General features: G+C 33.7%; 1 protein-coding gene across 2 annotated transcripts; it reads left to right on the forward strand.

Moving 5' to 3' along the window:
- The first annotated feature begins 1,441 nt into the window (after positions 1-1,441).
- LOC132723365 (uncharacterized) lies at positions 1,442-18,356 on the forward strand. Of its 2 annotated transcripts, none has more exons than XM_060708065.1 (2): positions 1,442-1,555; positions 16,508-18,356. In XM_060708065.1, the coding sequence occupies exon 2, from the start codon at positions 16,515-16,517 to the stop codon at positions 18,264-18,266; it is 1,752 nt and encodes a 583-aa protein (XP_060564048.1). In that variant the 5' UTR covers positions 1,442-1,555; positions 16,508-16,514; the 3' UTR covers positions 18,267-18,356. The 2 variants fall into 2 exon arrangements, with proteins under 2 accessions (XP_060564048.1, XP_060564047.1); XM_060708064.1 differs by lacking the exon at positions 1,442-1,555 and adding an exon at positions 13,345-13,583.
- Positions 18,357-19,906: the final 1,550 nt, after the last annotated feature.

The raw sequence follows: 19,906 nt of genomic DNA on the forward strand, positions 1-19,906 counted from the left end.
TGCAGATTCAGATCTTAATGTTAACTGACTTTTATCCACCTCATAGTCTTCATAATTTATTTCAAGAATTTGTTTAAACATAGTTGATGAATGACAGGAAGGTAGTGTTGTTATAAAATTATTTATAAAGGAATTGTCATCTTGCTGTTCAGGTCTTGGATCAAAGTGGATAATTCTGTCTGGTTTCATTTTTTTGCTATATGTGGCTGTGTGGCAAGGCTGAGGATCACGCTTGATCTTCAACCCCTTGTTCCAACTACACAGTTTAGATGTTGAAGCTATATGATGACCATATTCCAAAATGTAGTCATTAACGGCAAATAATAAAGCTGGAATATGATTTCATCTACTCATAGCAGCCTTACAGGCACATGAGGCATCAAGCACTTTCCCGGAATTTCCATGTAGGGTGATGGACACATTGTAGTGTTGTTTAACAGAATATGAAGCTTGCACTATGCATTTTATGAATTGAATGCCATTTTTTGATATGTGTTTTATATCTTTAACATGTCCACTACGAAAGTATTGTCTTCCTTTCATTAATGGCTTTGAAGTGTTGAAATATGTTAAATCTTCGCTCTCATTTTTGCCGTAGTCAACCTTAGCTGTTGTAATGACATTATAATATATAGTGCCATAGCAATATCCCTCTGAGAGACTTGCAGAAGGGAAGTCTTTCCAGCCAGTCACTGGCAGAACAGGAACTGTAGTTGTGTCTGTGCTTTGGACATTGGCTAATACTTCTTGGACTTTTTTTTGAAACCATTTGCCCTCATCATTTGAAACTTGCCCCCCCCCCAGCTTCAAGACAGGCTTTGCATCTGAAAAAATTTAAGTAAATGACCCATTAACATTGTTATACTGGCAAATAAGAAACAAAAATAATCAATATCCCTCTCACCAGAGGTAAAATGTGCAGAAGATCTATAAAGATAAGATACATGATAAAATCTATGACCTACACCTGTGTCTGATAATTTATAGTTTATCCCTGTAACTTATAGGAGTCAAACTATTACACTTAGGGGAGTTGTTTAATAACACTAAATGAATTTGGATAGACATATTTCAGAACAAATTTTATTATCTATATAAATAAAAATATCAAACAGTATTTATTTTTAACATACCCTTTATGCTAAATATTTAGAAAGTATTATATACAGAGTACATGTATATTGTGTGTGTGTGTAGAGTAGATCTATATCTTACCTGTCAATTAGTTCTGGTTTATTTCCGGACAATTTTAATCCTCGACATTGTAACCATCTCTGTAATTCAACAACTGAATGCTCAGATATATCACATGAGCGAAATTTAGCTCCAGGTAGGCCTACATCATTTTCTGTCAATTTTACCGCATACATCTTATCAGAAGCCGCAATTGTTTACAAATGTTTGTACGACCTTCTGGGAAAATGTGTATCACGTGGTACACATAAGAGATAACAGTGACGTACCTGTAAGTCTCTCCTATTCCACGTATCCATTATCAACAGCAAAATATCTACATTAGAAACCTGTGAGACAATTGAAGTATTATAGTGTCGAGGTACAATATTTTTATTGAATATCTTAATGTCTACAAAAATGACTCTCTTATAAAGGAAACATTATTTCATTATGCTTTTTTTAAAAAAAGGAAGTTAAATATACATGATATATTTTGATACACAAAGTCATGGTATTGAAAAACGTCTGGACAGAGCACTCCACTTTTCTCATTGCTATTATATTACAAATATAACTTAGAAAAGAAAGGATATTATTCTGTAAATGTGATAAGCAGACTTAAAGCGCTTGATAGTCTACAAGAATTTCAAGTTTAAAGTGAATGCATTTTTTTTAGTTATAAGATAATTTAAAGATTATTTGTCCTTTTGAAAATTAATGGTGTACTTTCTTGACAATAAACAAGTACACCAAGTTTGAAGTGAATAATAAGCTATTATGTTTTCTGAGAAAATGGACCTTAACAAAATGGTTAACCAATGTCCACGTCAATGTTGATGCTGACGAGGGTCATGATAATAACTCTTTGAAAAGAGAAAAAGTTTAACCTTAATAAAATACTGTTTGCACTAGATCTTTATTAGCCCCTAACCTGCTGAACTTCCGGTCCACCTTCTAGAACAGTCCATTATCAATTTTGTTAATAGATAATGGACATGACTTGTCACAAGTTTGAGGCCATAGAGCCACTGGGTTGTGAAGTAATTAGTCAAAAACTCATTGGACCTTGACCTTTGACCCTGCAAACCAAAAGAGATCATTTTCTGCCCAAGACAAATGCTTCTACCAGGTATGATTGTTAAGGTCTCATTGGTTGTTACTGATCAAAAACTGTTCTGACATTCAAGGTCAGTGTTACCTTGACATTTAAAACTGCAACCCTAAAAGCAATAGGGGTCATGCAGTGGCCAAAACTAAGGTACCTATGAAATTTGACGGCAAAGGAACCACAGAGCTAGGCCATTTTTTTTATTTTTTCCATATGATCAAGAAAGAACTAATTTTGTTCATGCAGTGATTCATTTTAACGACTTTCCTGATCCATTTAAAGTGAAATGGCATCTACTGTATTAATCTCATACGTCCAGACAACTTCTTACCTTTATACATCTACCCTAACATACATGGGCGGTTAATATCATACTTGATATACAAATAATACATATCAGACATGCTCATTATACATGCTCTATCATAGCTATTATCATAATCATACGAACATACCTAAGATAGCATAATATGACAACTAACATGTATTCAGAAATTTCAATATAACACAGATTTTTTGCCATTCAATATCTCGAATCTATTTTACACAAAAAGACACTATTAAACTGCAAGATAAACAAGCTAGGACGCAACACAATGCCACCCCACCCTTCCCCCAATCTGCACAGTACTACGGTGGCATCAAAGCTTTTAATAAATTACATATTCACATGACAATACAACTTTCATTACACACAATTATGTACAGCAAGTTAACCAACGTCCTCGCCTCGGGAGTTTTATATGAAAGCAAACTGGGCTATTAAAAGAATTGAGGTCATGGATTTCAGGACACTATTCAGCTCCAACATATTAATGAATTCACAGCATTAGTCATCTGCAATTTCATGCAACAATAAATCATTGAAGAAATTACTAGTAAATGAAAACCACCCAAAACTTTAAAAATTCTATCATGTTAACTCTTGACCTCTAAGCCTGTAGACCCTTGAGACCATTGGAAGGTTGGGTGCAAGCGTGTCTCGGCTGCACCTGACCATATTCGTCTTAATTACCATATCTACTATTCGTTGCCAAGCTTAACTTTTAAAATCCCTTTACACCTCATGTAGAAGTTAATAGATCAGACACAAAATATACCCATCATAACACGACATTATGTCAAATCTCCTTGCTTAAAGTGGACCTTGGACGGTAGGCGGCCCATGTTTTTGCGCCTGAATCATCATCTTTTTTTATTTGTTATTATAGTGCCACAAGTATTTTTAAATCCCAGGCTTATGGACTTGGAACACACTATTCCTTTAACCATATTTAAAGCAATGTAAATCTTGATTCTCTATGCTCGTGACCTTGACCTTGGAGAGTACGAGACAAATGTGTTAATGCATGCGCACCACTTATCATCTTAACTCATTGATGACTATTTGTGCCTAGCTTAATCTTCAAAACTCCTGCATAGAAGTCTTGTTCAGACTCAAAATACTACCCTAAAAACAGACATATGTTAACTTCTTAGACTCTAAGTGTGCCTTGAACTTGTGGAGCTAGGGATTGCAGGTTGTTGGCAAGACACACATTTCTATAATTTCAGTTGCCACTCATTTGTGGCAAGTTTTGCAAAATTCCTTTGACTCTATTTCGAAAAGATATGGGAACTGGACACAAAAACTATATACCATGTAAAGACTATGTTTAATCTTCATTGACTCTAAGTTGTGACCTTGACTTGATATGTAGGTGAACGGTTTGTTCGCGCATGGGACACGCAGGTCGAGTCTATTATTGTAAAACACATTGTGGCAAGTATTTCAAAATACCTTTCCAAAGATAAGAAAGTTTGGACGGACACGCCTCTATCCATCAATAGACAATGTTGACCTTGAATGACAGTTGCGCACCTGACCCTTGGAGGTAGGAGGCTCTGGTTTTGTGCGCATGACACATCGTTTATATTATAACAAACCATTTGTAGCCAAGGCATATTTTCAGATTCCGTTGAATAAATGAAAAAGTTTTTGGACTGGACACAAAACTATTACCCTGTAAAAGACTATGTTTAATCTTTGCCTCCAAGTTTGACCTTTGACCTCTGGAGGTAGGTTGACCGGTTTTTTGCATGACCACATTCGATATGCATTATGTTGGGACAAATTGATGCAAGTACTTTTACAAACAATCCCTTCAAAACTTAAAGAAAGTTATGAGGGACACGAATATACCATCAAACTAGACAATTGTTGACATTGATGACAAGTGCGACCATTGACCCTAGGTAAAGGGTCTGGCTTCGATGCGCTGACCATCGTCTTACTTATAACAAACCATTCTGTGCAAGGTTATTTCAGATTCTTTGGTAAAATGAAAAAACGATTATGGACCGGACACAAAATATGACCTATGAAAGACTATGTTAAACATATTGGACTCAAGTGATGACCTTGACCTTGGAGGTAGGGGACCGTATTGTGCCGCATGAACACATCAGTCTTATTGTAATAATTGTTGGCAAAGTAATTTACAAAATTTACCCTTCAATAAGCAAGTTATGGACGGACCACGAAATACTACCCATCACCAATAGACAATCGATTTGACCTTGAATGACGCAGTGCGACTCTGAACATTGGCAGGTACGGGGTCTAGGTTGATCGCAAATGACACATCGTTTATTACAAAAAATTTGTGCAATTATTTCAGATTTCTTCTATAAATGACAAAGTTTATGGACCGGACACGAAAGTGTGTGACGCGAACGGAACTGCCAACAATTGTGGTTTTATGTAGGCTTTTTCTTTGATCTTATTATGTGGACTTTTCCCACTTAGAAACCAGTTAAAATACCATATAAAACAGTCGGCATTTACCTCGGGATTTTTTCTTCTTTTCCTCCTTTTTTTATAAACATAAATTATGGACGTAATGACAGCTCATAGACCATAGAATGTCGCACGGGAAGACGGACGGAGACCTATTTACTAATACTCCCCCTTTTTTCTTCGAAAATGCTGGGGACAATTTAAAACACAACGATCATCAATATTGAAAATGAACAATATATATAACTGACGTCTTCAAATAGTTCACAGTCACTATTTCGAAACAGAAAGGAGCAAACAATCAATTGAAACTCTCTACAAAAAATTCGTCATAAGCTATCAGCATTTTACATTCTTATCCTGCTGTATGACAAAAAAGGGTTAACAATTAACACTATTCACATTCAAAATCAGATAAATGATTCAAATCAAAGATATTAGGTCGGCAATTTTGAAAGGAACAATCATTGTCATTCATTTACAATACGTGAACTATCGGTTGTTACACCTTATTTTTTATGTGTTCAGTATAATTTACTAAACTGTTATATTGTTGAATTTCAAACTTAAAACAAAAACTATCTTTACTATATGGAAAAACTAAAAAATATTTTTTAACGCAACAAGAACATTCATAAAATGATGAATGTTTTCATCATGTATTAACACATATTTAATTGACGACTGTGGCTTTTTGCGAAATGGTAAGCAGATTGTTTCTGTTTTATGTTAAAGACTACAGAAATTTAAATATTTTTGCCACAAAAGTTGATGTTTAGGTGTACGACAGATTCACGCAAACTTCAGTGATGTTGAACTATACTTGCCTATGATATTTTCCAAACAATAACTTTTCTCACAAAAAGGTACATATTAAAATAATCTTAGACTTTGCCTTAGTTTAAAATTTCATCTATGAAATCTTTAGTTTCATGTACTTTAACTAAAGGACATTGATAACCAGTGCAATACATAGTAATCTTTTATAATAACATCTTTAGGTAAACATGAGCAGTCCCAGAAAGGAAAGCCTCAAAAACAATTTTACAATCTTCAAACAACATCCATAGGCATCAGTGAAGACTCTTCAAAATTATACTATGCCAGCCTTGATAGACGAAGGAAGTCCTAGACTCCCTGCCCATGGTACTTGCAACCTGACTGCAAACGAACACCTTTAGCCAGAACCATGCATTTACAGCCCATAAAAAAAAATAGGCGGCTCTTCCAAACAGCATAACGCTCTGCGATAGACAACAAGCATGCCTAAAGTACTTTCGCAGCATCCCTCAAACATCCATTCACCCAGGCCTGTCTGATGACCTTGACATTGCCGTGTCGTAAACACTCAAAAAGAAATGATAACAATATCCTACTACAATCATAACAGAATTTACCTCTGGCAGCTGTTTGTGTCTACCCTTGAACATCAAGTTGTTTATCCTCGCAACAGTCGATTAATATACGGACATTTCTCGGTGACGATTAATAAGACATTAAAGAATATTCACAGTTAATCTTGCAAATGCAGTAAAATACCACTTCTGACACCATTTAAACAGATATTAAAAGATGTAAAGGGACATGGACACCACAAATCAAACAGCTCTCTTAAGATGCATCTAGATGACAATTAAAACGTTTCGGCAAGAAATCAACCAAAGACTAAGATGAAGCTTGAGAGAACAGGTGAAGATGCAGAATCTAAAGTCATAACACAAGAAAAACAAAAAAACACTCTGAACAGCAGTTACGAACACAACATCGTGCAGGAAGTTACCAAATTCTCTAAAGATATAATCAGGACAAAATCCAAACAACTTCAACACAACAAAAACAAGCTGACAAACTCTTCACTTCGATTTTAAAACTTGCAGAGAAAAACAATCAAAGATATTAGGAGGATAAATAACTAACACTGCTATACATTTGATATCAAAGAGCACACACTTTCAAATCATTATAATGTAATTTTAAATTTGTTTTTAACTGAGAAGTCACCTGGGGGATACATTGATACACAGAAAACATTTAGACTACAGACATTGTCAATCTGTACAACCATAAAGTTAGACACTTTTTCATGTCAAGTGAGGAAATCTGATGTAAGACATCAAAAGATAAAGATTAGATACTGAATATAACGGATGCTCTGACTGCTCTGACATCTTCTTATCAATCACAGACATACAGTACAACAAAGCTGCTAAAAAAAGATGGTCCAGATACCACGCAAGCTCAATCTGTATGGTCTGATCAAACTAACAACTAGTCAGATGCAAGCCATGGGATCATCACCACAGTAACCAGTACTGAACTTGTCTGCTACACGACTTCGCTGACAACACAAACACATTACAAATTATATACTTTCAATTCATCAACAACAAACTCAAAACAAGCAGCACACTTTTTGAAGGTTGATGGGATGCTGTCATGGTTTACAGCTGTTAATCCAAGGTAAAATTGTCACTGTGTCATTTACCGTCTGACTCCGGCAAAACTTCAGCATCATTAGATATTGAATGGCACATATACTGACACAATTGTTTTTGGAAACACATGATTTCAAAAGCTCCAGAATATATCCACATGTACAGCAGTTTCTATCTATTGTCATCTGACTGAGGACATGAAAGACAGTAACCAAGATTAAAACTAGCAGGGGTGACTATTTGATTAGGTAGATATAAGTGGTATGAAAGAATAAGATCCTGAGGCAATCGGTGCACTGTCAGCCATCTATGGTACTGTCTTTTGTTTTGCTGGACTGGTGGAGAAAATACTAATAGAAAGAGATATCAGCGAGATTGTATGTACAGGAAAGTAGGTGTACAGGATCTCGAAGACCACCCAACACGGCATTGTTGTTGGTGTGAGAGACAGCAACAACATGTTTATCTTATAGCGGTTGGCTTTTGCGTTGAAATATATGCAAACAAACCTTCAACATCCTAATAACCTGTCATAGACTTAACATAGACTTACATCTTAAGCCAGATTGAATTAAAACAAATACTAGATCAAACCCAGTTATGCTCTAAAATTCATCAATCTCTTCTTCTAAACTGGTGTAGCACACGGGAGACACAGGCAAAATTTTATTTTAGTTTTTTTGAATTTTTTTATTTTCATTTATTCTGATAAATAGCCATCAAAATCGATAATACTTAGTTAGAACATCTCAAAGGAACAAAAACTTTTTCTCCATATACGACAGAATAAAATAGTAGTCTACCGCTGTGAGGTCAGGTTCCAGAAGCGCTACGGATTTTCACAATAGCTTTGTCAAAAATTAACTCTTGGCAACCGTTAAAGAACAATGTCAACAATGAATGATTAGGGCTTGTTTCAAATCGATCACATATCCACACATATATTTGTTATTGTACACTTCAAGTGGTTTTCGCTTCAGACAACCTTGACTTGTCTTCTAAAAACATATTTAGTTGATCCTTTATTGGTAGTCTTAAATATTTGTTCAACATAATATAGACTTAATAATCCTTTACCGCTTTAACACCCAAATACTATTAGAATAATTAAGCAGAAATTCATTTGCTGAAACTTCAAGAAAAGTCATTTCAGCGTGATTTGAGTACATAAGATCATTTTAATATTTTTGTCATTATTTTGCCTGAATATCCCTTTAAAGTGAAATAATGATGAAAACATAGCGAGATACTTTAATGCTAGATTTTTTTTTTAAAGTTTTCAATGTTTAGAAAAATCTTTGAAAATTTAGCAAGATACTTTTATGTCAGAACTATTTTTATCTTTACATGTTTAAATAAATCTTATGTCATGAGGATGAATGATTTAATCTATCCATTTGTTGCATTCTTATAAATGGTTTGGTGATGCTGATAATACAACGGAACAACAAAGGTACCTTGTGCAGTGATAATGTTTTTCTGGTAAAGGCTAATGACAAATATTTATTAATATTTTTTGTTTAGAAGGGACATAACTCCTAAAAATATTGCCTTCAGTATAATGCCCCATGTCTGATAAGGGCTATGATTATCAATTACTAATGTTCATAAATACTTTATGCTAAAAAGGGTCATAACTCCTAAAATATTCCTTTCTGGATAAATTTAAGTTGAAATTTTCATAGCCTTAAAATCATTCTAACTTAATAAGCAATTTGTACAAAAGTTAAAAAGGGGCATAACTACAACAAGAGCACCGCTAGGCGGAGCATTATATGCCCGAAAGTGTTTTTTTAGTGAGGATGAAGCATTTGTAAGACATGGGAATTAGCAGTTCATCCTATAAAATTTTACAGCTGTAGGTTGATTAATACTTAAGTTATTAATAAAGGTTTTAACCTTTGACCTTGTGACCCCAAAATCAATAGGGGTCTTCTACCCAATATGGACAATCATCCTAGAAAGTTTGAATATTGTGGGTCAAATGGAACTTTAGTTATGCTCTGGAAACTGTTTTCAATTTAAAGGTTATAGTGACCTTGACCTTTGCCCTTGTGACCCAAAAATCAATAGGGGTCTTCTATCCAATATGCACAATCATCCTATGAAGTTTGAATATTGTGTGCCAAATGGAACTTAAGTTATGCTCTAGAAACTTTTTTCAGGATAAAGGTAAAAGTGACTTTGACCTTTGACCTTGTGACCCCAAAATCAAAATCAAATGTGAAGTTTGAATATAGTGGGCCAAATGGAACTTACGTTATGCTCTGGAACTGTTTTTGGTTTTAAGGTAATTGTGACCTTGACCTTTGACCTAGTGACCCCAAAATCAATAGGGGTCTTTTGCCCAATATGGACAATCATCCTATGAAGTTTTAATATTGTGGACCAAATGGAACTTAAGTTATGCTTCGGAAACTGTTTTCAGTATCAAGGTAATAGTGACCTTGATCTTTGACCTTTTGACCCCAAAATCAATAGGTGTCTTCTACCCAATATGGACAATAATCCTATGAAGTTTGAATATTGTGGGCCAAATGGAACTAAAGTTATGCTCCAGAAACTGTTTTCAGTATCAAGGTAATAGTGACCTTGACCTTTGACCTTGTAACCCCAAAATCAATAGGGGTCTTTTACCCAGTATGGACAATCATCCTTTAAAGTTTGAACATTGTAGGTCATATGGAACTTAAGTTATGCTCCGGAAACTGTTTTCAGTATCAAGGTAATAGTGACCTTGACCTTTGACCTTTTGACCCCAAAAACAATAGGGGTCTTCTACCCAATATGGACACTCATCCTATGAAGTTTGAACATTGTGGGTCAAATGGAACTTAAGTTATGCTCCGGAAACCAACTGCTAACGGACGGACGTACGGACGGACAGACAGATAGACGCCAGGGGGTATTACATAATATGCCCTTTCGGGCATATAAAATGAACTTTGAGTATAAAACCCTTAGAACTATCATAATAATGCATAGTCTATTAACTGTATCTTGAAATTGTGCACCAACTACAATAGTTCATTTCTTTTCAAAACAAACACACTAAAAAATTACAACTTTATATCCATTTATAAACTGACTGTAGTAGGTTGCATCTATTATAACATTTAAAAACTAAGATTAAAAAAATTTCTATATTTTTATTGAACTCATCTGGTGAGTCTTTTTCTTTTGTTATTATTAAATGCACTTAATATTTTATGTTACCTGTCCTGTTCTACTCATATTTTGTACCATAAGCATTTGTAACATTTTAAAATTATTCAGATTGCATCAATTAAAGTCAGTATAAGCTTCTTGTTGTTGTAATAAAATAAGTTAAAACATAAGAATAATATATCGATTAAGAGAATTAGTGACTGCATACTTATAGTGGAGACAATTGTAACATAACTGTATGATAAAACATTTGTCTTCGTGTTAGACTCCAGGGAGAGAAATGATAGTATATCATGGAACAAATACCAGGAGGCTGCTCTACAAGAAAGTGGTGTTGCAGATATGTCATGTTTTCCCTGATCTTAATGTTTATGTGGTGAAATGAAGAAGCTGTAGACACTACAGTTGTTGAAGTACAGGTGAAAATCATCCAAACTTTGTTCATGTCTATAAATTGACAAGACTTAACCCATGTTCAAACAATGTCAAAAGTTTATGATTTTTTAAATATTTAATTTGATTTAAAAACATTAAATAATTCATTACCCAGATTCTAAAACATGATTTAGTCATACCAACACTGTTATGGTCATATGGCGACTGCTTGACAGGTGGAGCAGAACCCCACATACCCTTCAATGCATTATTTTGTCACTCAAGTAAAACCACCAACATTCTGGTAATTAGCTGAACAAATTCCTTGCCTGGAGGAACACAAAATATTTGGCAAAAATGAGACCATATCATCAAAGGTCAAGTGGTTTGAAGTCTGGGCAACCGTAACTGCTCAGCTGACATAAGGAGGCTGAGTGTGTGATTAATTTTAAGCTGCATTAATATTTAGTTATTCAAAAATTGAACAAGATAGAATAATGATTCTAAAACACTGCATTTCCTTTCACTAATCTCTATCACTGTGTGAAATTTTAATAAATTCATGTAATTTTTGTAGTATATTAGCACATATTTTGCACAATTATGTACTTTTCAGTGTGTAAGTTATTCAACTTTTGGATTGATAGTCTGATACATACTTTTTTAGGTTTGGATTTACATCACACCAATGTAGTATATAGGTTAAATGGCGACATTCAAGCTTTACTGGTGTAGGAAGACATCAGCAGAACAACTATTGTTCTGTAAACTATCTAGGTAACTTGACTAACTTCCTCACACAAAATAATCCAAAGTCCCTACTAGGATTCGAACCAAAAGCTGTGAGGGGCAAGTGGTTTGGAGTTATCAACCTAAATAGCTGGGCCACAGACGCCCCCGATGCACGCTTTTAAACTGATTTGAGTACATTTTCTTCTCCAGACCAGGTTGAAAGTGAAATAAACATTGTATACATAATCAGACATGTCTCCATACACAATTATTTTATAGCAATATGTGGTTCTTGAACATGTCAACCCACAAGTTGTTGTTGTCTGTGTTCTACAAAAAAGTGTGATTTTCAATATACAGTCAAACTAGTCAAGGCAAACAAGGGGAAAGTGTTAAAGTGGTCTATGTTCACAGCAGATAATATCATTATGTTTGATGAGAATGTATTTTTTTAATCTCTAAAATACATTACTTTTTTAAATCATGGACACTAATATTTTCAATTGTTAGTTTAAAGGACAAAAAAAAACAGTATTTCTGCCAAAAGGACCCGAGAGATCTAGTTTGTGAGATTGAGTTATACAGTAGTTCTGAGAAGGCTAAGCTGGTATCTCTACAGAAATTTACAAGTTAAGAGTTTACAGTCAAACTTGTGTTAAAGAACTCCTCTGAATGAAGACCACTTTTAAGACAACCTTTTTCTTAGTTTAAGCAGAACAAAGTAACCTTGAAATAAAGACCAATTATCTTTAAAGACCAATTGTTTGGTCTCTCTATAGGATGATCTTTGTTCACAGATATGACTGTATCTCTTTATACAGTGCAACCTGAGCAAAGTTGACCTCTTCAGAGCATCGAATAACATTTTATGACAACAGTATGAAATCTCTCTAAACGAAAACTGAACATTTAATGTAACCTCCCTAGGACAACACCTCTATGCCACAACCTTGTCACTTTTGTCTCCAAAAGGGTGCTGCTCAGCAAAGGTGTTTTATCAATCTCAAACACTTTTGAGATCACAAACAAACCCAATTCAGCACTCTATCTGAACTATTTGATCATTTATGCATTTTCATCACTAGATCATGTCTTAGGTTTTTACATGCTCAAATGATGACTTTAAAGACTGACGTGTTACTGATAAGCCAGTTTCTTCCCTCTATGTGTGATCCTAAAAGTGATTATGGATTCTAAAACATAGATCAAACTATCATATTCCCAATATAAGTCTCATTAAGTTCCCCCATTATTCCTCCAAAAACCATCATAAAACCATAACAATGACTTTATTATGTATAGCTAAAAACATTGTTTAAAATACAAGTGGGGAAGTCATAATCATTCTGTTTTCCTTTTAATGTTGTATCTGAATGATTCAAAACCTGTTTTATCTCATTTCTCAATATAGTTTATGATAGTCCTACCAGGTCATCATTAAAGTTTAAATATTTACACTGATAAACTATAGGGGAGATAACAACTTAAATTTTCAGCACGAGTTGAAAAAACAACTTTCAAAATTTCATAATCAGGACTTTTTTTATACTCTGAAATAATATTATAAATAACAGTTAAAATACCGACTGCAAAACACAACACCAAAATTCAACAATTTCTTGCACACTATGGATTTTATTAGCTATATAAATGAAGGATATCTTTCAGGTTTAAACATGTAACTTTACAATGTAATCGGTGTCGCAAAACAAGGAAGTAAATATCAATTTCAAATTCCACGTATCCAATATCAACAGCAAAATATTTACATTAGAAACGTGTGAGACAATTTGAGGATTACGATTTGAAGGTAAAATATTTTCATTTATTATCTTAATATTTACAAAAATAAAAATGACTCTCTAACAAATGCGACTAGTGAGCATTATTATTTTATTATGTTTTTTTAAAGGATGTTAAATATAAATATATTTTAATACAAAAAGTCATGGTTTGGAAAACTTCTGGACTGGGTTATTTTGCATGCGTTTTAGTTATATTTATATTTGTAACCAGGCATATCTGTGGACAGATCACTCCTCTTTTCTCATTGCTTTATAATATAGTTCAATGAAATCAACATAGAAAAGAAGGGATATTATTCTGTAAATGTGATTAGCAGACTTACCAGCCCTTAATAGTCTACAAAAATTTCAAGTTTGAAATGAATACATTGTTTTGGTTATAAAATAATTTTAGGATTATCTGCCCTTTTGAAAAAATTATGGTGTCCTTTCATGACAATAAACAAGTACACCAAGTTTGAAGTGAATAATAAGCTATTATATTTTCTGAGAAAATGGACCTTAACAAAAAGGTTAACCAATGTCCACATCAATGTTAATGCCGACAAGAGTGTTATAACAATAACTCCACATCATTTTTTCCTTGAAAAGAGGAGCTATAAATTGTGCATGTTATAACATTGTACGATTTGTTATTCTGTTCATGTGCATGGGTGGATTCTTTAAAATGAAATAAAGTATTGTTCATTGTTCATATCTAAATATAAGCATTAAATGTACAGTTTTAAGTTAACAAGAGCCGGTTAAACCGAGTGATGCTCCCAGAAATTGGTTTTGGTCACAGAGAAATAGTTTCTTGTTCATATATCTTGCAGTTTCAGAGCTATGTCCTGGACAAAGTTCATAGTGTATTTTTTCAAAAAGGGCAATAACTCAAAAATTAGGCATTGCACAATTACGGTTGGGGCCTATGGGTTGTAGAGTTATTGGTTGGGAACCGTTTTGTCATAAAAGGTCAATGTCACCATGACCATTTACAATGATTTACATGATTTAGATTTTAGACTTTTTAGATTTTGACCAAAAAATCAAAAGCATTCATTAAGCGTCCAAGACCAATGCTTCTATGAAGTTTGAATGACAAGGTCCCATTGGTTTTCAAGTTAATAGTCGGAAACCATTTTGGCAAAATGTCTACATGGATTCAGGATAAAAAAGTTTTCTTTTTAATTTTGTCCTTTTTACCGATACGAAAACTGGTTAAGTCCAGTGATTCTTTTAAGAATCTGATCCGAATGTGAAATGTCAAAACACCTTTGGGAATGTCTGCTGTAAACATTTACCTTTCAAATCACCTCATCATGCATGGCCGGTTAATCTTGGTATAAAGTACCTGAATATGGGACATACGAATTCGCTATTCCTTTCACTATCTGCTTACATCAATATTGACAAAAAAGGGGTGTCGATAATTCTTATATAAAAGCATACAATTTATCGCCTAAATTTTTAACCACCTAATATAAATTACTCATTTTTTAGCCGTCCAGCGTAATAGCGTATAGTCGTTGAGTGTTGACTTATTCAGTATAGAGACCGCGGTTCGTATAGTCTTCGTCAGTGTAGGGACCGTTGTTCGATTCTTAGAAAAGGCATCTTTTCTTTTATTTTTTGTTTTTTAGATAATTTTCAAAGAACTGGCTTTTAGTTCCTCGTGAATTTATTTCACATTATACTATTTGAGAACATTTAGTTTTACACACAATCGCTTTAACAAGTAATGTTAGAGGCAACACAGTCGTACGTGATTATAGTGATAAATGTGGAATGTAAGAAATTTAAAATATATAAATATACAAATGAGCCGACATTGTTAAAAGATGTAGCACACTGAATTCAGAATTTTATAAAGAATTAAATTGACAATACTAATCAATCTGTTTGATGACTGTTAAAATCTTCAATTTTGCTGAATCGTTATAAATTTAACTTGAAATTGTACAAAATATTAAATTAGTCACAGGTTTATAAAAGAGAATATGAAAATGTTTGACGAAAGTAAAAACCATACAGACAAAATATATTGCACAATTCCAGATTTGAACTCGAAAAAAACTACATTTTCTTAACGTGAACTCTTCATATCTTGAACTCTCTAACCACTGAGCTACTCAGATTTTCTTATCTATATCCAATTTAATTCTTCTATATTGCATTAAAAGTGCAAAATGTAATAACGTAATAACTTGCACAACCCATTTTATCATAATAGTTTGACCGATTAATGTAAACGTTATCGTGTTCGACTTAAACTCTATGACAAAGCAATAGATAATAATCAATAGATTATTTAAAAGATTGTAAAATATGTTTTTAATAACAAACATGTAATATGTCAGTTGCACCAATATCTTTACAATCTCAAAATATTTTGCAGAAACGGTATTAAATGAAATTTAAAATAGGATGCCTAAATTATAAGCCCCCACTTTCCACTGTTTTCTCAGTCTTCGGACGGACAGCATAATAGATGCTCGGTCGAAATCAAAAATATCAGAAAACCTGAAAATACTGAATTAAGCATTATTTTAATTGATTTTATAAAGCAAAAAGAGTACTTTCAGGAGTATAAAAAACCTGAACTTCCGGAAAATGTCTGACAAAGTGTACCCTTACAGATGGATAGACAAAGGAAAATCTATATCCCCACAAGAAGTTTGGGCATAAAATATTTTATCAATTACATATCATTAAATAAACTTTCATTCACGATTAAGATTTAAACATGTCACAAATATTAAATGAACATGTATAAATGCTTGAATATTTTCCCAACATAACTTTTAACCACAATAAAGGTCAGAGAAGAAATTAACTAGACTTTGCCATATTTCAAATCATCTATGAACCTCGAGTTTAATGTACCCGTATTCACTTAAGGACTTTGACAAACATGCAATACACAGTAATGTTTTATAATACATTTTAGGTAAAACATGGCAGTCCCAGGAAAGAAAGCATCAAAACAATTTTCATCATCAACAACATCAATGGCATCAGATGAAGATCTTCAAATTTACTGCCAGCCTTGTGACGAGGAAGGAACTAGACTACCTGCCCATGGTTACTGTACTGTCTGCAAGGAACACCTCTGCAAGACATGCTTCACAGCCCATAAAATAAATAGGCTTTCCAAACATCATACATTGCAGGACGCTACTAATATGCCTAAAGTTTTGCAGCAACCCTCAACATCCATTCACACAGGCCTCTTATATGACTTGACCTTGTCGTGTCGTAAACACCCTAAAGAAATGATCAAGTTCTACTGTAATGATCATACAGAATGTCTTTGCAGTGTTTGTGTTACCCTTGAACATCAAGCTACTTCCTGCAATGTCAACTATATACCAGACATTTCTGGTGATATATTAGACAGCAAAGAATATCAAGTAATCTTGAATGCAGTAAATACCACTTCTGACAAATTTCAACAGATATTAAAAGATGTCAAGGACATGACACACAAATCAAACAGCTCTCTCAAAGATGCATTAGATGACATTAAAAAGTTTCGGCAAGAAATCAACCAAAGACTAGATGTACTTGAGAGACAGGCTGAAGATGCAGCTAAAGTCATAGAACAAGAAAATAACAAACATCGGAAAGCAGTAGAAACAACATGTGAAGATATAACCAAATCCCTGAAGATATCATCAGGCAAAATTAAACAACTCAACACAACAAAACAAGCTGACAGACTCTTCATTGATTTAAAACTTGCAGAGAAAACAATCAAAAATATGGAGAGACAACTAATAACACTGTCATCATTTGATATCAAAGAGCACAACTTTCAATCAAATGGTGTCATTTTAAATTTGTTTAAAACAGAGAAATCACTGGGTACACTGACACAGAAAGCTGGTAATACAGAATGTCAATCTGTACAAATAAAGTCAAGACAATCTTCACATGTGGGAAAAATCTGTGTGGAGACATCAAAAGATGAAATAACATGCAATATAACAGGAATGACTCTGGTGACTCCTGATCTTCTTATCATCACAGACTACAATAACGATGCTGTAAAGATGGTGGATACCAGCAGCCAATCAGTGTCTGATCAACTACAACTAGATGCTGGACCACAAGATATTACAAGATTCACCAGTACTGAACTTGCTGTCACACTTCCTGACAAAGAAACAATACAGTTAATAATAATTTCATCAAACAAACTCATAAAGAGGCATACTATAAAGGTCGATGGGAAGTGTTATGGTATAAGCTGTTATCAAGGTAAACTTGTTGTGTCATTCCCTAATCCTTCAAAACTTCAGATCCTTGATATTAATGGCACTTTACTGACAACAATTGATGAAAAAAATAATTTCAATTGTCCATGTTATATCACATGTAACAGAAGTTCTATCTATGTATCTGACTATGTCATGAAGACAGTTACAAGATTAAACTGGCAAGGTGATGTGATTGGAAGTTATAGTGGTATGAGTTTCCCTACAGGAATGTCACTGTCAGATGATGGTACTGTCTTTGTGTGTGATGAAGGGAGAAATGTTATAGAAGAGATATCAGGAGATTGTTCTACAGGAAAGGTGGTGCTGCAGGATCAGAAGACTCCACAGGCTGTATGTTGGTGGGGAAAAACAAAGAAGCTGTATTACAGCTGTGATAATTTGGGTGAGAAATATGGCAACTGCATTCACATCTATAACCTGTCATAGACTTAAACAGAGACTTAGTTGATTAAACAATATCAATTCATCATTCATTCTTCTAAAACTGGCCCAAATGTGAAAGCATGATAAAAAATTAGCAAGTCAGAACTTTTTTTAATTTTTTTATATTAAGTGATATCTTAAAAGGATGAATGATTTAATCTATATCCTTTTGTTGCATTCTTATAAATGGTTTGGTGAGAAACTAAGAAACTTCTAGGGTGATACTGAAAATACATTGCATTGAATAACAAAGGACCTTATGTAAAAAGTGACACAAAATTAAAAAGCATTCCAACACTTTTTAACTCCTATAGGGTGAGGAAAAGCGCAAATATAGCCTTTTATTTTATTTCTGAGCATATTTCTTAATTATCATTTGTGTTTAGTGCTCCCGTTGATCTGTGGAAGAATACAGTAAATATTTATAATTTTGTATTTTAAAATTTGTAATTAAATTGTTATAAATGTTATGTATGGATAAGACTTTAATAAAAATTATATATATAGCTATAAAGTTGTAGATTATACCATTAACAGTTTACTTTAGGCATGAAAGTATACTATTAAATACCATCAATAAACATAAAATGTTTGTTTATGTTCTTGTTAAACTTATGTTTATGCCCTTTATTTATATATGTTAATGTTCTTCTATACATACGTTTATGTTTATGTGTATGTTTATTCCCTCAATATTTATATGTTTATCCATATATATGTGTTTATTTGCTCGATAGACATATGTTTATGCTGTCTATATATGTATTTTTATGCCAACAATACACAAGTTTATGTGCTTGATACTTGTATGTCCATGACCTCGATTTATGTATGTTTATGTCCTCGGAATTACGTATGTTCAAGTCCTCGATTTATGTTTGTTTATGCCTTCTATTTATGTATATTTATGTTTTTGTTAAAGGTATATTTATGCCATCGAATAATGTCTATTTATGCCATAATTTAAGGTATATTTATGCCCTTGTTAAAGGTATGTTTATGCCCTCGATAATTAATGTTGTTATGGCCACTTGTCAGATTTTCGAAAGATGGAGGAAAATACCAGGTGTTCCTCGACGCATTATTTCAGACACTCAAGTAGAATGCATATATATTAAATATTTAATTTTATTAAATTTATTCCAGACTATAAAATATAATTTAGTTTTACCAACAATGTTATGGTCTTATGGCGACTTCTTGACAGGTGGAGCAAATCTCCAGGTGCATCTATATGCATTATAGGCATCGACTATTGAAGAACTTCCTTGCCTAGAGGAATATTTGGCAATATTTGAGACCAATAATTGTATTTTGCGTGATTGTGAACTTTTCAGTGTATAAGTCATTCAGCGTTTGGATTGACATTCTGATAGTACTTTTTGTTCGGTTTTCGTCGCACCAATGCAGTATAGGTTATATGGCGACATTCCAGCTTTACTGGTGTAAGAAGAACTCAGGTGCCCTTTTGTGCATTATTTCTGGCACAAACTGGCACCGGAGTAGAACCACCGACGTCCTGTAAACTAGCTGGATAACTTCCTCACAAAATAATCCAAAGTCCCTATCGAGATTCGAACCAAATGTCGTCATGGGCAAGTGGTTTGAAGTTAACAACCTAAACCACTTGGCCACAGACGCCA

The sequence above is a fragment of the Ruditapes philippinarum genome, unplaced genomic scaffold, assembly GCF_026571515.1.
Source record: "Ruditapes philippinarum isolate M1 unplaced genomic scaffold, ASM2657151v2 ctg2367_1_1_1_1, whole genome shotgun sequence".
Lineage (NCBI taxonomy): Eukaryota > Metazoa > Mollusca > Bivalvia > Venerida > Veneridae > Ruditapes > Ruditapes philippinarum.

What these genes read in the sequence shown, in the direction of transcription:
- LOC132723365 (XM_060708065.1), top strand. Translation starts at nt 16,515, where the DNA reads ATGGCAGTCCCAGGAAAGAAAGCATCAAAACAATTTTCATCATCAACA.